The 19330-nt window shown below is 33.7% G+C and overlaps 1 protein-coding gene across 5 annotated transcripts in view; it reads left to right on the top strand.

Moving 5' to 3' along the window:
- LOC121415514 (katanin p60 ATPase-containing subunit A-like 2) overlaps nt 1-10515 on the top strand; it is a 28923-nt gene extending 18408 nt beyond the window's left edge. For 2 of the 5 annotated variants that reach the window (XM_041608731.1, XM_041608732.1), the window contains exons 11-15: nt 261-426; nt 919-1018; nt 2577-2597; nt 4634-4675; nt 7897-10515. In XM_041608731.1, the coding sequence (XP_041464665.1) occupies nt 261-426; nt 919-1018; nt 2577-2597; nt 4634-4675; nt 7897-8033 (466 nt within the window). In that variant the 3' untranslated portion in view covers nt 8034-10515. The remainder of the gene's footprint in view (nt 1-260; nt 427-918; nt 1019-2576; nt 2598-4633; nt 4676-7896) is intronic. The other 3 variants (XM_041608733.1, XM_041608735.1, XM_041608736.1) reach the window with 3 other exon arrangements.
- Nucleotides 10516-19330: the final 8815 nt, after the last annotated feature.

Below are 19330 nucleotides of genomic sequence, written 5' to 3'. Positions count from 1 at the left end.
GGTCTCATTGCCATGTTTAAACCGCCGTAGCCTTGATCTTAGTCCAAGTCATGTAAGATCTTTTTATATGCATTTGTATGTTTGACTTCGATCTGCCAGATTGGACACTGTCACAATGCTATGTGATGATGAAACCAACATCCGTTATGTTTTGAATATGTGATAATGATTATGAATTACTAATAAACTATTACAAATTTCATTTTAAAATGTTGGTTTGATGGAAATTCTAAGTTCTATTCCCCTTATCTTTCTCTCAGGGAACTGGACCATGCAATGTTGAGAAGACTTGAGAAAAGAATATTAGTTGACCTACCTGTACTAGAAGCAAGGAGAGCTATGATAGAGTACTACCTCCCTAGTGTTCTCAATCCAGACTGTGCCTTGTCCATCAATACAGATATTGACTATGATTATTTAGCAGAGGTATGACCAGTGTGTTATAAAGGACTGAATTCACAAAGAATGTATAAACTGAGATGTGGTTTTGAACCATCTTTTGGATTCTGTAATTTTTGTGTAAAAACTTTTTTATGTGAGCCATAGTCCAAATTCTAGATTACTGATTATGACATAAATGGTGGTGATGACGATGACGACAACGATGATGATGACAATGATGTTGATGATGGTGATGAGGGTGATGAAGGCGATGAAGGTGATGGTGATGTCACAATGATGATGATGTCACAATGATGATGATGACAACGGTGATGATGATGAATATGATGGTGGTCATGGTGATGATGTGACGATGATGATGAATATGATTGTGATGGTGATCATGTGACAATGGTGATGACAACGGTGATAATGATGATGATGATGATATGACAATGATGACGACAACGGCGATGATGATATTGATTTCATGACTCGTTTCCATGCCCCTTGTTATTTGCATATTTTGACATACAGAAAACTGAAGGGTACTCCGGGTCTGATCTGAGATTGGTTTGTAAGGAGGCTGCCATGAGACCGGTCAGAAAGATCTTTGATATCTTAGAATCAACATCAGGTAAGAATAGCTAGCTACACCTCACAAAACTTATTACTTATCAATGATGCCTCCCCTCCCCCATCCTCACCTACAGGTTTTATGTAGCATGATTTTTTTTTTTTGTAGAAATCGTTAGGTTTGCATGTATAGTTTAGTCAATTTAATCTTACATTTTCATTCATTCATTAATTATTCAAGTTATATTATTGTGCTTTATGATTTAAAAATGACACTATTATTGTTGTTTGTTGGGGGCGTGGGGGTGGGTAAGCTTGCGTTAGAATGATAGTCCACTGTAGACTGACTACTACCATTGGTTATTTCTTAATTTCCATGCTTAGATTTATCAGTGTCTCGGATGTCTCATGATTGTTTGAGGCCACCATAAGGCATATTTTTTTGCTGCTGAAGGTACCCGCAATCTCTATAGCAATCAGATTGCACTCTTTACTTAATTCATTTAAGATCATGATACATTCTGCAATTAAAGGGTATTCATTATGACAACATCCAGTAATCATGAGACATTGCTGTCACCGATAAATTCAAGCCCCTCCCCCCCCTTGGAAAAATAGGAATCTTAGAATTTTTTTTTTCATTGTTTTGAAGTTTGAGAAAATCATGTAGTAATAAAGGCCCGAATTCACAAAGGTGGTTTTGAAAACCGACGTTAGAGTCCATGGTTTATGCAGATTTCCTGTATAGATTACGCTTAATTAAGCGCGTATCGGGCGCGTGTATAAGAACTGTCCAATGCTGATGCACGCTTATGTCACAATGCGCCAAATTGATGCCTGTTACCATGGTTAGATACTCTATTTTATTCATGAGTCCACTGTTTGAAGATTGGACTCATGAATAAAAACAGTGGACTCATGAATAAAATAGCGTGGATAACCACGGCAACAGGCGTCAAATTGGCGCACTGACAAAAGCGCGCATCAGCATTGGACATTTTTATACACGCGCCCGATACGTGCTAAATTAAGCGTACCTGTAATTTATACAAGAAGTCTACATAAACCATGGACTCGATCGGCCGTTTTCAAAACCACCTTTGTGAATTCTGGCCAAAGAGTTTCAGTTGCTTAATCAGTGAAATGACAATCTTGAATTTTTGATTGGGCACTGACTATGGTCCTTAGAGGGGCGGTGGTGGTATTCATGTCATTGTGATTAAAAGCTGACCAGTTTGTAAGAATTCTGAGCAATTAATGGATGGTTCACTTTATATTGAGAAAGTAGTCATATTTACATGGATGCATTAGAGAAATAAGGACGAATATCCAGTAATTAGATATAATGAATGGTGATATTCATGTCAGTATGTGTTTTCATTACACTTTGCAGACTATTGTCAAATTGATTTCCACTTATATTTATTCCTGTGTATATTCTACAATAAGAGAATTCATGATGCACATGTCACTCATAACTGCACTCCCCCTTAGGTATTTACTATTTGTAGAAATATTTAGATAAAAAGGTTGTATTATATCTGATGTCATTGCATTGAATATATTGCATGTATTTTACCAGTGCTCACAATTGCTTACATGTATGTTTGCTTATTCAGAAAAAGGGACAGACAAAACAGGTATTGCTTGGAATAATTTGCCATTCTAAAATTCATCATCATTTTCAGCTCCATAATATCTAATTCATTTGGGAAAGTGTGGTTTTATTTATCCATGAACAGACTTTATCGTGCTTTGTTGCAGTCCATTGGCTATATGATTACTTAATGGCTACATTTTAAAGTTCGGCAGTTGTCAGAGCTTTGTAGCAGCGAACTGTAATTTTCAGGTTAGGTAAAGTGAATTTTAATTCACTTTTGTTTAATTTTTCTCCTTTCACACAAATTATTTTGCTATCGAAATTGGATTCTCTTTTAATGTGAATCACAAAAAATATGATTTTTTTTCTCCAACAAGCATTTAATAGTTTTTTTTTTACCGGTAATTAGATAAAAATCTAGCAACCAAACCTGTTTTTGACTACATTAAAGAAATGATAAAAACAAGAACCCAAATCAGTCATCCACTCTCCCTTACAGAGAATTGAACACTTTTATTTTCTTTCAATTTCAAAAAGAAAATCTCTCTGAGATTTGTTGACCTTTTTCTTAATAAGATGATGACCAGAACTAAAAATTAACTCCAACTGAAATTCATTTTAGTCCATAAAAATCATGCATATATTTCATATTTGTTATTGTATTTTGTATTTTCATACTTTTAACTTCTAAGAATATTTGTTAATGGGTGATCAAGTATATGATGGTGACGGTCTATTGAAATGCTCACACAGATATTATATTATTTACCTTCCATTGACTCTATTTTTGTTATGCGATTTCTCACTTTAATGCAAAAGGAATATGTACTTCTGCTTTTCTCTGCTTATTGCCTTCATTGTTAACCTTTCTGTGGTGTAACATAAACTTCACCTTTATTTTCTATAAGATAAGCCTTGATATGTTATTAATTGAGTAATGGTTACCATATTAGTCATTGATGAACTATTGAATAGGATTTTTTTTCTCCATCTTTATACATTTATGATTGAGGAAGTTCATTTAAATCAAATGTGCCCTTACATGGTTTATCCCAATATTTTTTATTTGAAGCTTTGTGAATTTATTGACATCATAACCCCCTTCCATATTATGCTTTTCCCCCATACTGCTGAAGAATTGTCCAGGGGCAGGGGAATGGTTTTGAAAGTGGGGTAGGGGGCTGAGCCAACAGTGAGATAGGGCTGATCATGCCAAAAAAATAAATCAGATGTCATTCTGTTTTTGTTCATGTCTATTGAAAAGAGTGAGGGCTGAACCCCTCCCCCCTTGTGTTTTGCAGCCCATGTTGTCTTTATTTTCACCTTTCATGATTCTACTTCTGAAATAGATTATTTTATAGCGTTGATTCCTCCAAAAATATCAGTAGAGTATATATATCATAACTCCCTGTTTCATTCTAATGACTTTCCTTTATTGATTCATGTGGAATTTAAAAAGAAAAACAATATACAAGCAAACACAAAACATACATCCCCATCCATTATGAATCAATATAGTTTGGTTACATTGGGTTAGTTGGATGATGATGCAATTAATCAGCTTCAAATTTGAATTTACCAACTTTTAAAGGAAATAGTATGAGAAATGAACACAGCTAATATTAGAAACAAAAGGTGCTTAGTACTGTTTGATTTGAATTCTAAACTTCCAATAATTTTAGCACAGACCCGACTGCCGATTTAGTTCAATCAGATTTTAGAATAAGGGCTGTGATGTATTTCAGTGAAAGATCTTACTTTGTATCTATTATAGATTCAAATCAACTTAGATCATTAAAGTCTATGGATTGTTTGTAAAAGTTGACATTGGTAAAATTCTAAATATGTTCTCAAGAAAAATTTGAATACATGTTTTTTATGCCTACATTTCCTTAGCATTGACTTGTATCACCATTTTACAGAGAGTGGTTCAAATTGCCTTTGAAAAAAAATAAATTGATATTAAAAAAGGAAAAAAAAGAATGAAAATTTTAAACCTATGATCTGTAATTGAATCTGTGTATGTTACTGCATGACTTATTAAGTATTAATCTACCTCATTTTGCATGGCCTCAGCTGGCAGATCTTCAGAAGAAAACCCTAATCTTGTTTGGCACAGTAAGTAAATATTACACTGACATTGCATGTTGTGCACATCAAATAACCCCCACCATCTAGCATTGAAGGATATGGTCCAAGATCTTTTCACTTTCACATTTCAGGAGGAGGCATTCGTTATCGAAGTCATTTATTATCTGGAGTAACATTACTACACATTCTATTTTTTTTGTCTTAATACATAATGGCCAAGTTTGCACTCAAGTTGAAATGCAAATCCCATTAAATATGCTGCTTAATAAGAATTTCCTTGGAGATGATATTTTGTCATCAGTCATTTGGTTGCTATGAAGCATTTGCATATATTCTATCTCTAATCAGTTGATATTGATAAAGTGGTAAACCAACTCACTCAACAACTTACACCATATAGTTCTTATATTAAATTTAACTGTACTGTACTGTATACATTTATAACCAATTCATTTCTTGTAAAGTGCTTGCATAATGATTTCTTCACTTGCACTCTCTTGAAAAATACATTTTTATTTTCAAAATGTTTCTAACTTTCCCGGCATGATAACAGCCAGACATTATCATCTCTTTCAGAAACCATAGGCCCGAATTCACAAAGGTGGACTAAAGTTAATACCGGGGAATAACTCAGCCATGGGTTTAATTTAACCCGGGTGCTAAAGTTAACCCATAGCTCAGTTAGTCCACTTTACTAACCTTATACCCAGGTATTAGTTAACCCATAGCTACATGTATACTTAACCCCGGTATAACTTTAGTCCACCTTTCGTGAATTGGGGCCATAGTGATCAGTGTGCTTATCCTCATGCATTAAAACTCACTTCTTATTTTCACAGTTTCTAGACATTTGTGGTGAAACAGATTGCAGAGTTGAAATCTTTTTCATGGTGTGATAATCCTTGGAATTACTGATTTTAAAAAAATGTTTAAAATGAGACAGTGATCGAGGCAATGTCAATAGCTATATGATAGGGAATATTTGAATGCACATCAGTAGATGAATTTATTGCCCTCTCTCACAATCATACTTTATTCCACCATTATCTTCTCTTAGATTATGTATCTTATCTTTACTCATTAGGGTGTGTGTCTTCTTGTTTTGTTTTCTTTGAAATTGATTACCAGTAATGCAACTTTTATGAATTTACTCACAATTTTTAGATTTAGGAAAATATAAGAAATAGCTGAGGGCTTTGGAAAAATTTCAGTGTGATATTGCTGATGAAAGAATTTGATTACTGCTTTGATTTGCAATTGTGTAATTTCATATTACTCTATTCATACACAAAATGCATTTTCTTTAGCTATCTCACACCTAGATCAAATTAATCTGTAGTTGATGTGTATTCTGTTATAGATTCATGATTCAATTTAAAAGTATAATACCATTTTATAAAGCATTAATGTCTTAAACCATGGAAATCTTGTAGTAGAACTAAAGCCCTATTTCTAAAATGGATATCGCCCCAAAATAATGGTCATATGTTACTGAAAATATTTATATAATATTGACTAGCCTTGAGGGGAACATCAAATATATTGCCAGCAAATGACTCATATTGGCCCAAGTCTTTAGACGAGGGCAATATGGGTCATTTAAGGGCAATATATTTGATGTTCCCCGAAAGAAGAGCTAGTCAATATTTTTATTATCATCCAAATCAGATATCTAGAGCGAAAATCATAATAATGGGGATATTTCTTCTAAAAATAGAGTTATATTGTGTCATGTTAATATCGGTCTAGGCTCTGCACTTTACCATTATGACGCACTTGCAAGCGCTCGGATCCAGCGTTGTCTTTATTATGACGTATATTGTTGGTTCGCGGATCCTTATGAAGCGTATCTCTTTATACGCATCCTTAAATGCCCGGATGTGAGACCAGGGAAAAAACAAAGGTATATTTTGTGTCGTCTCTGCATGCAAAGTAAATACGCGCATTGAGACCGAGGGAAATACAGACAATATACCTACCATTCCCGATATTCAGAAAATGTAGGGCAATACGGATTTGTAAATGACCAGCTCAGATGTCTGATACGGGTGATAATATATCATATTGACCTGTTGCAAAATTTTCATAGAGTAGAATGAGTTATTCATGACCAGATTTTATGAAACGGGGCCCTACTGTAGCAAGACATGTAGATCATTGGTCAACAAAGACACTACTTGATTACCATGGGAAAATGGTTTAGCAATTGGCATTGCATTTGAACGTGCATATAAAGACTAGGGCCCCGTCTTAAGAAGAGTTGCGTTTAGATTTAAAATCAAACTCAAAGTGCAATTAACCTAAAATTCCTATCTCTATCCCAAGTCTTTGTAAGACGGGGCCCATGTGTTCTCTTGTCTTCATTAATCAGAGTATAGCATAGATACATTCAATTTTCTTTCTAGAATCTGACATTAACTCCGACTGTCATGATGAATTTCAATTTTTACGTATTACATATGAAGAGCTCACTTGCAAAAGGGGTTAGGTCCATTTTTCATCAAATTTGATTTTTTTTGTCTCAATGTATAGATTTTTAGTAGCTCTATGAGATGATACCAAAGAAAAGTTGAAATTCCCATTAAAAAGTGATCTAGAATGGCAAAGAAAAATCACTTTTTTTAAAGGGGTTAGGTCCATTTCAGTTAAGTTGCAAAACGGGTTAGGTCCACACAGCATTTTTTTGGAAAAGAATATTTACAAAAATATGAAGACAGGTGGATTTCTTTTATACTCGATTTTATGTTCTCATGGTAGGGTATCACAAAAATTTAGTTTCGCGTAAGAATACTGCAATATGGGAGAATAAAAAAAGTGATTTTCTTGGAGTGGACCTAACTCCTTTTGCAACTAAACTCTTCATATATGCATTGTTATGAACTTTGTCTCTGAGCTTGTTTGAAGTGAGTGAAAACATGATGAAGAACAAACCAGTATATAAACATAGTCATCAATAGGTATCCTATAGAAATGTGATAAACATAGCAGTAAGTAGAACTCTTTGTATGACTGATTTCTGGGATTTTATCTCCTGGTGTCTTGTACTGAAGGAAGAGGTCAGGAATTCAATAATGGTACATTTCATTTATTTCTGCACCTCTTCTAATCATTGTTTTAAAATCTAATATTGTTGTAAAATTGATTGTTTGGGGTTTATTTGCCCTTTGTTCTTTTGGGGTCCCAAGATGTTAGGTTTTCAAATGAATATTGATATGATTTTAATGAAGTTCCCATCTTTGTTATTGCAGAGGACACCATGCCTGATCTGACCCTTAACCCCATCACGACAGCCGATGTGGAGGCAGCGCTGGCTCACACGAAACCATCAGCTAAACTACTCAAGGATAAATACTTAAAATGGCAGAAAGAGTACGAGTCAGTCTAGGGAAGGTCCGTCTCCCTTGTGTACCAATATTGTAGTAAAGCTGGTCTTCTGCTGGAGATCTATGGTACACATCATCGAGACCTGGTGGTGACCGATGCTGCATTGGAGACTAGCTAGACAAGAATACCTTGCTCTTCGATGCAACCCACGCAGGTTACAACTACCCATGTTCTTGATGCTCGAGATGGTGGATGAGACAATCTGCTGAAACCTAGCAGTATTCCTGAAGACCATTCCATGAAAGCTGTCAGCATCGACTAATGGTCATTCTCTGACAGTTGCCACAGTAACAGTCAGAGGCCAGTGCTTCTCAGCTAGCCAACGATCTCGAATTTAGTCAGCTCCGACAATTGTCAGCAGAAGGCATTTGATGAACCACCCCCAGATGGAATGGAAATAGGACTCTGAATTATCTCGGAGAACTATTAATTTGAGTCTTGGGGACTGGGGAGTAGACAGAGAGAAGTACCTCACTTGAACTCACTTCTAGTGTGTATTAATGATGCAATGGCCAGTGGATGCAGTAATAATCATGCAGATATCAAATGATTTGTCCATTTTCTCTTGGAAGTCAGACTGATCTTGGTCCTAATTCCAAATTTTTCAGAGATTTGAAAGTAAAATACTTGAACCCAGTTCCAGATTAAATACAACTAAAAAAAGGGGGAAAAATAATGAAGTGCAGATTTACAATTTGCACTTGTGATTGCTTTTAGAATCAAGTTGCATTGGATTTCTGGACTTCAGTTTTATTATCTCTTTTTGCAATGGGACCCATATGTGTAGTAGTGATGATCTGCGATGACCGTAGCCACCTTGCTAAGTTTAAGTGCCTTGGTAATCCCTGTATTAACAATATAAGTGTTTGACAATTTACTAGTCAAGGTTGTTAAAACTGGACTATTTGGCAAGTGATAGGTTCTTGAATGCTTTAGATTATATCCTTTCCTTTTCTTACGCTAGAAAGAAAACTGATGTAGCAAGATCCTAAGGGATCTAGATGTTGTCTAAAAGAGTGTCAGTGATTTTCAGTGATCAACCTTATATAAATTATTGTAATCCTTGCATATGATGAGTCAAAATTGACTTTGTCAATGAAAATCAAAGATTCTCCATGAAATAATCTCGAGGCTCCATTTAATGATTCAAATCAGACTCAATTTTGAAATTATATTCACTTCTATCTCAACATACACATTCCACTTCTGTTGTATTATACACATTCCATTTCAATCTCAAAATTATGCTCATGTGAATCAATTGCAACAATTTGTGATACAATGTGAGCTCTAACTAGTATGCCACGATTAATGGTTTGAATAATTGTTAAGTTTTACTACTTATGATATTAGGTTACAATAGTGTGCTACGAGCTAGACATTATTTAGATTAAATGATTGTTGATATTGACATGCATGCCTAGGATTTCTTTTTTATAATTGGACTTTTAGCAAAACCTGCATGTCTAAAATTTTGGTTAGGGTTCAATTATGTGAATTTTACAAAAATTGCAATCATAAAAAAAAGAAAAAGTTTGTGACTGTTATATAGTTTTACATCAATATTTTTTTTTAATTTGAATATGCCAGATAAATATATCAAGAGCTCTTAGACTTTAAAACACCTATCTTATTTATTAAGTTATTGTTATACAAATATATTTTTCTAAAGATAGTGTGGTGATATTTTCATCTCTTTCCCTGCTTGATGATTGGTTTTATACATTAAAGAAATTGTCAGGACCAGACATGTACAATTTTAATATTTTCATCGTCAAATTTCCCCATGAATATTTTATTTTTATCACATCCTTCACATAACAAGTCTTTCATGCTTAACTCTTCCATTCTATATAACAGTGAATTCAGACCTTGAAAATTAATATTTTGAGTTTAAAAACTTAAAAGAGGCTTTGAATTTCCTATTTTTAAAGTTTTAATAAATCTATCACTACAAATTGAAGATTATCTTAAATTGCATTAGTTTGACATTTCTATGCAAAACTGAATTTTAGAAGTCAATAATTAGTTGAAAAAACTTATAGGTCCAAGCAACAAGTATGAAAATAATATTGTGCTGACTCTCTTTAGACAATTTCCTGGTTTGTGTCCGTCCCTCTGTTTGCCTTTAAAAACCATATGCTTGAAACAAGGATATAATGTAAGAAGTAACTTTGTGGTTGATTTAATACTGATCTGAAATATCTGTTTTTTTATATTGTGTACTTAGCAGAAATATTTGAATTGTAAATAAAGCTGTTTTTGTCTCGCCTGCATAGCAGCTTTTCCAAAGACAGTCATTTAGAGTCAATGAACTTAGACCAAGTTGGGGAAATCAATATCAAAATCTTAACCTAAGGTTAAGTTTTTGAAATGTCATCATATCTCAGACAGTATGTGGACCAAGTTCATAAAACTTATACATAAGGGTAATCAAGTATTACTGAACATTCTGCCTGCCTGAGTTTCAGGTCACATGAACAAGGTCAAAGGTCATTTAGGGTCAATTAACTTTTGCCATGTTGGGATATTTGTTGAAATATTATCATTACTTGAAAGTTTATGGATCTAGTTCATAAAACTTGGACATAAGAGTAATCAAGTATCCCTGAACATCCTTTGCGAGTTTCAGGTCACATGACTAAGGTCAAAGGTCATTAAGGGTTAAAAAAAAATTTTGGTCGTGTTGGGGGTATATGGCATCATAACATAGAAAGTTTATGGATCTAGTTCATGAAACATTGACAAAATGGTAATGAAGTATAAATGATTGTTTTGCACATATCGTAGATCACATGATCATGGTCAAATGTCATTTTGGGTCAATGGACATTATTTATTATCATATGAAGTTTTCTTTTGTGAATAATTATTCAATAGTGGTTTTCAAAGCCAGCACTGCTGCTATATAAAATCGCGTAATGCAGGCGAGACTGCCAGAGGCTTTCCACTTGTTAATGCTATTTATTAAGTTTTAGTTGAATTTTTAAAAAAAAATGAATGTAGATTAATGGAAGAAAAAGTATAGATAGGCTAATAGGGAGAGAAACTAGTGAATGGCTCTTTTGCTTTCAAATTCAGTTAGTTTATCTCATTTTTTTAACATATTAAAATAAATTGTAAGGTTGTATAATGATGAAACATTAAGCATTATTCAAAGTTACAAAATTATGCTTTCCTGTATAAAATTCGAGAGTCAAAAGGGGCTTAAGCTTTCGATCCTAGCAGAATCTTCTTCGGAGCCGTTTTGCCTCCGAAGAAGATTCTGCTAGGATCGAAAGCTTACATGTAGGCCCCTTTTGACTCTCTAATTTACTCCATTGGCTCTTTTTTTTATAAGCAGTTTTCATCAGCTTCTTTTTGCCACCGTATAAAATTCCTCTAGAAATAAAAAAAAATATTGGTCTCGATATGACATCTTTCATGAGATTCATTGGGGTATCCTTCAGGCAAACTTGTTAAGTACTATGGTGTAGTGCTCATGATTATTACCTTGTTTTCAGAGGGTTACATGTTCAAATCCCCCTAGAGCCTACTTTAGAAAGGCATCATTCCACACATGCATACTCTCCATCCAGGTGTATAAATTAGGACACTAATTATCCTTTTGTAAATTGCAATGTGTTTTATGCTCGGCCATTGTAGACAATGGAAAATTGGCATACTTCTTTTTGCAAACACATTTATATCACCCTTCTGACATTATGTATAATGGGCCATTCCATTCATTAACTTGATAATTTTCCAAGTGGACCAATATGATTAATTGTGAATTTTTTAATGATATAATACAGATTGAAGTGCCTAGGTGGAGGGTTTATCATCTTGATGTGCTTTGGTAAGAATTTTTACCCAAAAAAATTTGAAGTTAACTTCAAATTGAATGTATACCTCAGGTTTCTTAAAAGGATATTTCTAGTTCCTTTATATGGATAGCATGTTCATTTTTCTAAAAAATCATACCTGCAAATGATTTATGCATCACTGATGCTTTTTGTATATTAAAATCATGCCGTATATGAACTGCAAATTTGGGGAATTATCAAGCTGTGGACATTTTACTTTCTAAATCTTGGTTGTTTTTCCTCATCCATAGAGAATTGTCGAACAGATGTGTATCGTTTCCAATTTAGTTAATGCCTTAGTTGAAATGCAAGATTATGTATGATAGAACCATTAGGTTCTTAGGGTTATATTCAATTAAGTCAGGCAAACTTTGTATTTTACATATATTAATACCTTTGCCCCACTTGAAAAAAAAAATAATTGTGTTTCAGATTGAATAATATTGTTTCATAAGTGGCAATTCCAACCAAGTCTACTACACATTAAAAATATTTACCTAAATAATACATTTCATCCTTTCTAATAATGAGACACTGTTTACAAGGCTTTGAGGTTACACGGGCCTAATCACTAGTGGCAGGCCATATATATTCATTCGAGCCAACCCATTGCTATTTTTTTTATTTTGATATGGCTGATTGACAAAGTGTATGCATATGATTGTCCATCTAACACTGATTCTATTTTTGGTAATTACCGAACTTCCTTTTCCCAAATTGGGAAGAAATATCACCAATTTTGGACTATATTTTGACTGGTGGAAGGATTAGGGCTATTTTGCTATTTGAGGTGATGAATCTGCTCCCCCGAAGGTGTCTTCAAACACGCCAATTTATTTTTAAAATGAGCCGGTCGAGGGACCCTTTTCTGGTCAGATATGGATTGCCAGATATATATCCTATCCACTGGTAGTAAACATTCGACCCCCAAATTTCATCCTTATTTTTTATGAATTTTTTAAAGTGCCAATTTAACACATGAGTCTATGGGGAATGAATTAGGCTTGTGAAACCTTGATCCTTAATATTTTTGTTAGTTGGTTTTTTTATAAATATTTTAAACTTACAAAGATCCAGTCATAATGTTTGACAATCATGTCTTTATTTTTGTGCGTTTTATTCTAGCCAAGCATTCACAATTTATTTTATGTTTTAGATATATATATTTCACAGGAAAGTGTTGTAGATTGTATGTCTGTTAAAAAGTACAGGGAACATGTCTCTAAAGAACACCTAGGATAATGTATTAAAATATGTATTATTAGACAACTTTTTTGAGACAGATTGTACATTGTTTGTCCCTATAATGATTGTCATTGTTCTTTCAACGTTTTTTAAATGAAAATGAAGTTTTTCTTATTTCTTCCTCTTTTTTCAAGTACATTATTGTAGAAATATAGTCAACCAAGAAATAAAAAAAAACATAGAATTTTCAAAAACATTGTTGATAAAGAAGTTGATTTAGAGATGTTTGCAATGATATGTTATTAATAGATCTATAAATCTAGTAGGAGTGTCTTGCATGTTAATATCTTTTACTTCTTGTTTGGTAAATAGTTTTTCATTCAGAAAATGTCATTTTGTTGTGTTGAGTTAATCCTATTTTAAATTGCAGTCTGTTGTTACATCTAATAATTTCTTTAGGTCTTGTCTTTACAGCTCACTTGCACATGTAGTTATCTATTATCTATGACAGTACATTTGTTATTTGCTTAATGCAACATTGCAACTTCTCTTTCTTGTACAAGTAAACCGTCCATATTTATAGCCTACTTTCATGGTATATTGTATTCATATAATTATTTGCAATGTCTATTAGAAAGGAGATACAATTATCTTGCTTTTTCTTTGAACATTGTTAAGTGCAATGTATTCTTGCATGATTATTTCATGTAAGGTATATATTTAGGGGTAATGCCCTTGTAGATATGCATGTAAAAATTATAGTGAATATATATTTTAGTGCAGTATGTATGAACCTGTATAATATGCAAACCAAAATCAGTCATCGATTTTAATTGCTGTGATGTGTCAGATAATGACTGGCAAAGTCTGTGGTTTTGCAAGTGAAAACAAAAATTAAAATTGGCAAATTTGAAATGGAAAATCCCTATTTTGTTATTTGTGTGGTATAATATTTTCATTGGCATTGTCACCATAATGTATTCAGATATTCTAGCCACCATAAGCACCACGTACACACACAGAAATATCTCTTTAAATTATTTAATATCGATAATTATTTTTGTCACAAATCTGAACCTTATTTTATAAATCCTGTTCCCAATATAAATACATTAATCTTACATGCTACAGAAACTTCAATATTTTTATTTTCTGGGCATTTTTTTTTTTTTTTTTTGTAGATAGGTTGTGCAGGTAAGGATGAAAATGCTTTTTGGAAAGGGATCCCTTCTAACCATCAGGGAGACTGTGGAGATAGCTACCACAAAACTAAGCTCTGTAATGCACAAAGATTTATTCAGTGGAAAAGAGTGTTTTCATAAAGCTGTTACAAGCGACTTTACGTTAACTGACGAGTACCCTTTCTTGTAGAAAATTATAATATACGAGACTATTATTGGTGTTGGTTTAGTTCCTGAAAAAGGTTCACCAATCGTTTGTTGAGTTGTTCGTAATATTTATTTACAGCATTATGAAACGCACACCCGTTTTCCTTCCTCCATGTATCAAATCCCGAATATAATTATTTCTTTCTCCAGTTTAACTGGTTTTCACTTCAAGGTCAACCCTAAAGGGAGTGGGAGGGGCAACGGTCCTTATGATTTTTCAAGTAGGGAATAAAAAAGAAAAAAGTTAAAGGGAAAGGGAGGTAAAGGGGAGATATAAGGAATACGGTTGTAAAAAGGAAGGAAGCCTTGAATTGAAAGGAAAAAATGACGCCCCTACCCCTTCAAACTGTTCTGGTGCCGCCTTGTTTATTCGTAATCACTCATGAACAAATAATGATTTGTATTATAAACATTTTTTTTTAGCAGACCTCTGTCAGTGTAGGATGTCGGGTTTCAGAATATATGGATAGAAATAAAGTGAATTTGAAATGCGCCAATTCTATTAAAACTAAAATCCCTGCGGTGCTATTTTGAAATGAAACAATGTGTTGACGTCATAAGCCATGAAGCAAGGTGCACGTTCTATATACAATCATCCTACCTTGTTTTATGTATTTGGATTTCCTTGTAATAGTAGATGTCAGCACAAAACCTCGCAATTTAGAACTGCATTTTCTTGTCGAGAAATTATCATTTTTTTTTAGTACTTTCACGGTACTTGTATTCTGATACAAGTACCATGCGCAATGTGTACATTTTATTCTGTTTTATGTGCCGACGGAACTGGGGGGGGCGGGGCTCCCCTACTTTTTTTCCAAAACCGTATATAAAAAGTAAAATTTACCATTGCGATTTTTTTGCAAGGTAACCCCCTCCCCATTTTCTAATCCGTTCCGCGGTCCATGCAAAGTAGCTGTACTTTCTTCATTTAAGAAACATTTAATTTTGCCCCGCCAGCATGAACGGTAATCAAAAGTCACGGTTCATTTGGTATGAATTTCAGGTCATAGAATCAAGGTACCTGATATCAATGAAATTTGACCGTGATGTGATATCAAAATCAATTTTGAAATTATCATAAGTCCCTTTTCCTTGAAATTTGAAGATCAAGTTATCAAGTATCAGATATTATGTAAGTAAAAATTTACAGTCAGTTTGTCAATTCAAGATAATCATTTCAGGTAAAAACAAAACTTGACTAGAATCTATATTTCAAAAATAGATCATTAAATCCGTCATATTAACATACAAGAAAATGTGTCAAGTATATGTTTAAAAAATATATGTTGTCTCATGCGAATTTGGTTATATTCAAAGGGAAGTTTTAAAAAGGAGAGAATATTTCAATTGAATGTCACAAAGTCAACTTTGCACGGCTGCTAACATTGAACTGTCGTATGCAATGCAGGCGATAATGCCATGAGTAGTATTTCACAATAATCCGCAATTGTCATTAACCTACATGAATATACAGAGTAATTCAATTCAAGCGAGATTTCAATTTAATTCATAATCCTACATTGATTTATAAACAATCACCACGATGGAGCGTTGTGGCCCAGTGGATTAGTCTTCTGTCTTTGAAACAGAGGGTCGTGGGTTCGAATCCCAGCCATGGCGTAATTTCCTTCAGCAAGAAATGTATCCACTATGTGCTGCACCCAGGTGAGGTGAATGGGTATCGGTAGGAAGCAATGCCTCAAGAAGCTGTGTGCGCTGTGAACGCCTAGCTTAGCTGGGTAATATAGGAGCGCCTTGAGCACCTAACAAGGTGGATATGTGCGCAATATAAATACCCTATATTATTATTATAACTAAAATGTAGTATACAATAACATAGCAAACATGAAGAATATTTCAATGAGTTTTGTCAAAAGTGATCAGTATACTGTATAAGTGTTGAAATAATAGTTTGTCTTTGTATGATCGTGACAATATTGAATTACAGATTTTGAATTAAATTTGGGAAGGGGGTGCGGCTTATCAAAAAGACCAAGCTTGTTATCCCAATTTAAACATAAGTTAAACGAATTATCGCAGTCCTCAATGAGCAGAGCACATTCCCATGTTTTATGTTGATAATGAAGAACAAGGTGGAAAATAGATCGATGCATTAATACTGAAAAGGAAAAAAGGTTAATGGAAGGATGATGGATGAATAATTAAATAAAAATCCATTCGCTTCTGATGCTGTTTTTTTTTCATGGTAATTTCTAAATTGGAGAGGGGGGGGGGGGGCTCCAAGTAAAACCTAGGCCTATAATAAAAATATAATGTATGTATTGACATAGCAACGCTCATGGCTTATTGAAAATTATTTATTTTTCTTTGGAAGCCCCCCCCCCCTTAGTTATGGCCGCCATATTAGTTGCAGTATGATCTGAAGTCGGAGATGCATCTATGACATTTTAAAATGAAGAATCTATACAAGCACGTAGACGGAGAATAAAAAAGTAGAATGATATGAATTTAAACCAATTTCATCGAACCACTTTTTCAGATAAAGAGCTACTTTCAGATGTATAGGCAACCTCCATTATTGACATTATCGAGACAAACATACTATTAAAGAAAACTATTTCGTTCAATGTCAGACCTTTTTAAAGTAATTTCCAATATTTTCTCAACTCCAGTAGCAGTAATAATCTTACGTTTTTCAATTAAACATGTGAAAGTTCAATCTGCGGCTGAATGGCAACAACGATTATGTACGAGTCCTATATTTCCAAGCCAAACAAAAATCAGCATAAACTTTATCAACGAGATAAAAAATAATCTGGACTATAATATACGCAGGGTGCTCTTGAACGGTTAAAATGTTTCTGATGCATTTAGTGGACGATAGATGTTTCAATGAACCAACTACTGGGGCAGTTACACCAACGAAACCGATTCCAGGCCGATCAAACATATGTTTATTTCCAATGACATATTATCGATCGGATTGGATTTGGTATCGTTGAAGTGACTGCAGCGTCGCAATGTCGGCTCCTTTGATGAACCTCCGTCAAGTGGCATTCAAACATTTCGTTCCTCTTCAAGAAGACTCTCCCGGGAACTCTCCCAAGTGTCGCATTCACGAGTCAAAGATGTTGATAAGAGCGTGATCTAGGAATTGAAAAAAGGGGGGAAATCGTGATTCTACATTTATACAACATTGGAGCCTCCAGAAGACAGTTAACCTGCATACATCTTAAACGTATATATATACCCGGGATATATACTCACGTTTCATAAGTCAATTTACCTTTTTTTTCGTCAAAAGAACAATATATATTTTTACGTGTGTGATGTGCAACTTATAAAAGGAAAATCCACTCCAACAAAAAGTTGATTTGAATAAAAAGATAAAAATCCAACAAGCATGACACTGAAAATTTCATCAAAATCGGATGTAAAATATTAAAGACTGTAGGACGATATTTTTCGCTTAATTTTACAAAACTATTATATGCACATCCTGGTCGGTATGCAAATGAATAGACTGATGACGTCATCCACTCACTGTTTCTTCTGTATTTTATTATGTGAAATATGAAATAGTCAAATTTTATCCTCACTGTCATGTCAAACAAAGTTTTATCCCCCCGAACATGTTGAATTAGCATTGTTTAATACTATATTGTTCAGTCAAATTTGTCTTTGTTGTCAAATCTGTAAAGAATGAAATATTATATATTTCAAACATTAATAAATAAAATAAATAGTGAGTGAGTGAGGGACATTATCAATTTTCTCATATTTGCATGTCACTGAGTTATACATATCACCGTTTTGTTTTAAATAAGCGAAACTTTAAATGTCATAACTTTGTTATTTTACATCCGATTTTGATGAAATTTTCAGCGTTATGCTAGTTTGATTTTTCTCGACTTATTCAATTTAACATTTTTCTGGGGTGGACTTGACCTTTAAAGACTATACAGACAAAATAAGCAGCAAATAGACTCTATGATACGAATATTATTTTGAATTAAAGTCATGTATTTGTTCGAGTGTTTGATTATCGATGTTGATTCGAAGACAAGATCATTATCGCAACGGGCTTTACAAGTTTTTGTATGGGTAAATATATTAAGTCGGGGTGACGACGTCACATTTTTTATTTTTATTGTTATTTTTATTTTTATTTCATTTTCTTTTTGCATTTTAGCGTGTTTGATACGTGGGTGAATGAGGACATGGGGATTTAACTTTCGCTGAGCTGATTTTTGTAACCATCATCATACGCTATATATCGGCAGGGTGACAGCTTTGTCGAGCGGTGATAATCCAGGGTAATCATCGATCGATGAACACACACCGCGGGAATATATGATGTTTATAATACTTATGGGAGTAAGAAATATGGAATAAATAGAACGATTACGAGAATATACATTAATGGATAACGGTATTCATCGCAAGCAATGCGCAAGATGATGGTTTTTCATCTAATATCGCCTCTTGTTGTTTTCCGATTGTATTTGAAGAAAACGCTTTATTGGCCTTATGTTTTGCATCATTAAAATGTACATTTTATTTTGCCTTTTATCATATTGACCTTGCTATTACTATATAGTACCCTTCGAAAAACTCTTGACAAATAACATTAAACAAAACAAAAAAAATAGGTTACTACTTTTCTCCGATGCTTAAGTAGTCATATTGTATTTTCGATCTCAGAAAATTTTCAATGTTGCATTATTTTGATGTCAACATTTATTAAGGAACCAATATTTTCCACACTTAATTAAAGAAAAGAACTATAGCCGAACTGATGCCTAAACACTACGTGATGTAGAATATTTTGAAATGTGAAATTCATTCTCCCTTATACAATATGACAGATAGGGGTGGTGCCCGGGTGTTTTTATAGGAGTGCAGTGCAAGACGACATA

This window comes from Lytechinus variegatus, chromosome 5 (assembly GCF_018143015.1).
Source record: "Lytechinus variegatus isolate NC3 chromosome 5, Lvar_3.0, whole genome shotgun sequence".
Classification (NCBI taxonomy): Eukaryota; Metazoa; Echinodermata; class Echinoidea; order Temnopleuroida; family Toxopneustidae; genus Lytechinus; species Lytechinus variegatus.
Note: the sequence above shows the minus strand (reverse complement) of the source record. Positions and strands in the feature narration are given on the sequence as shown.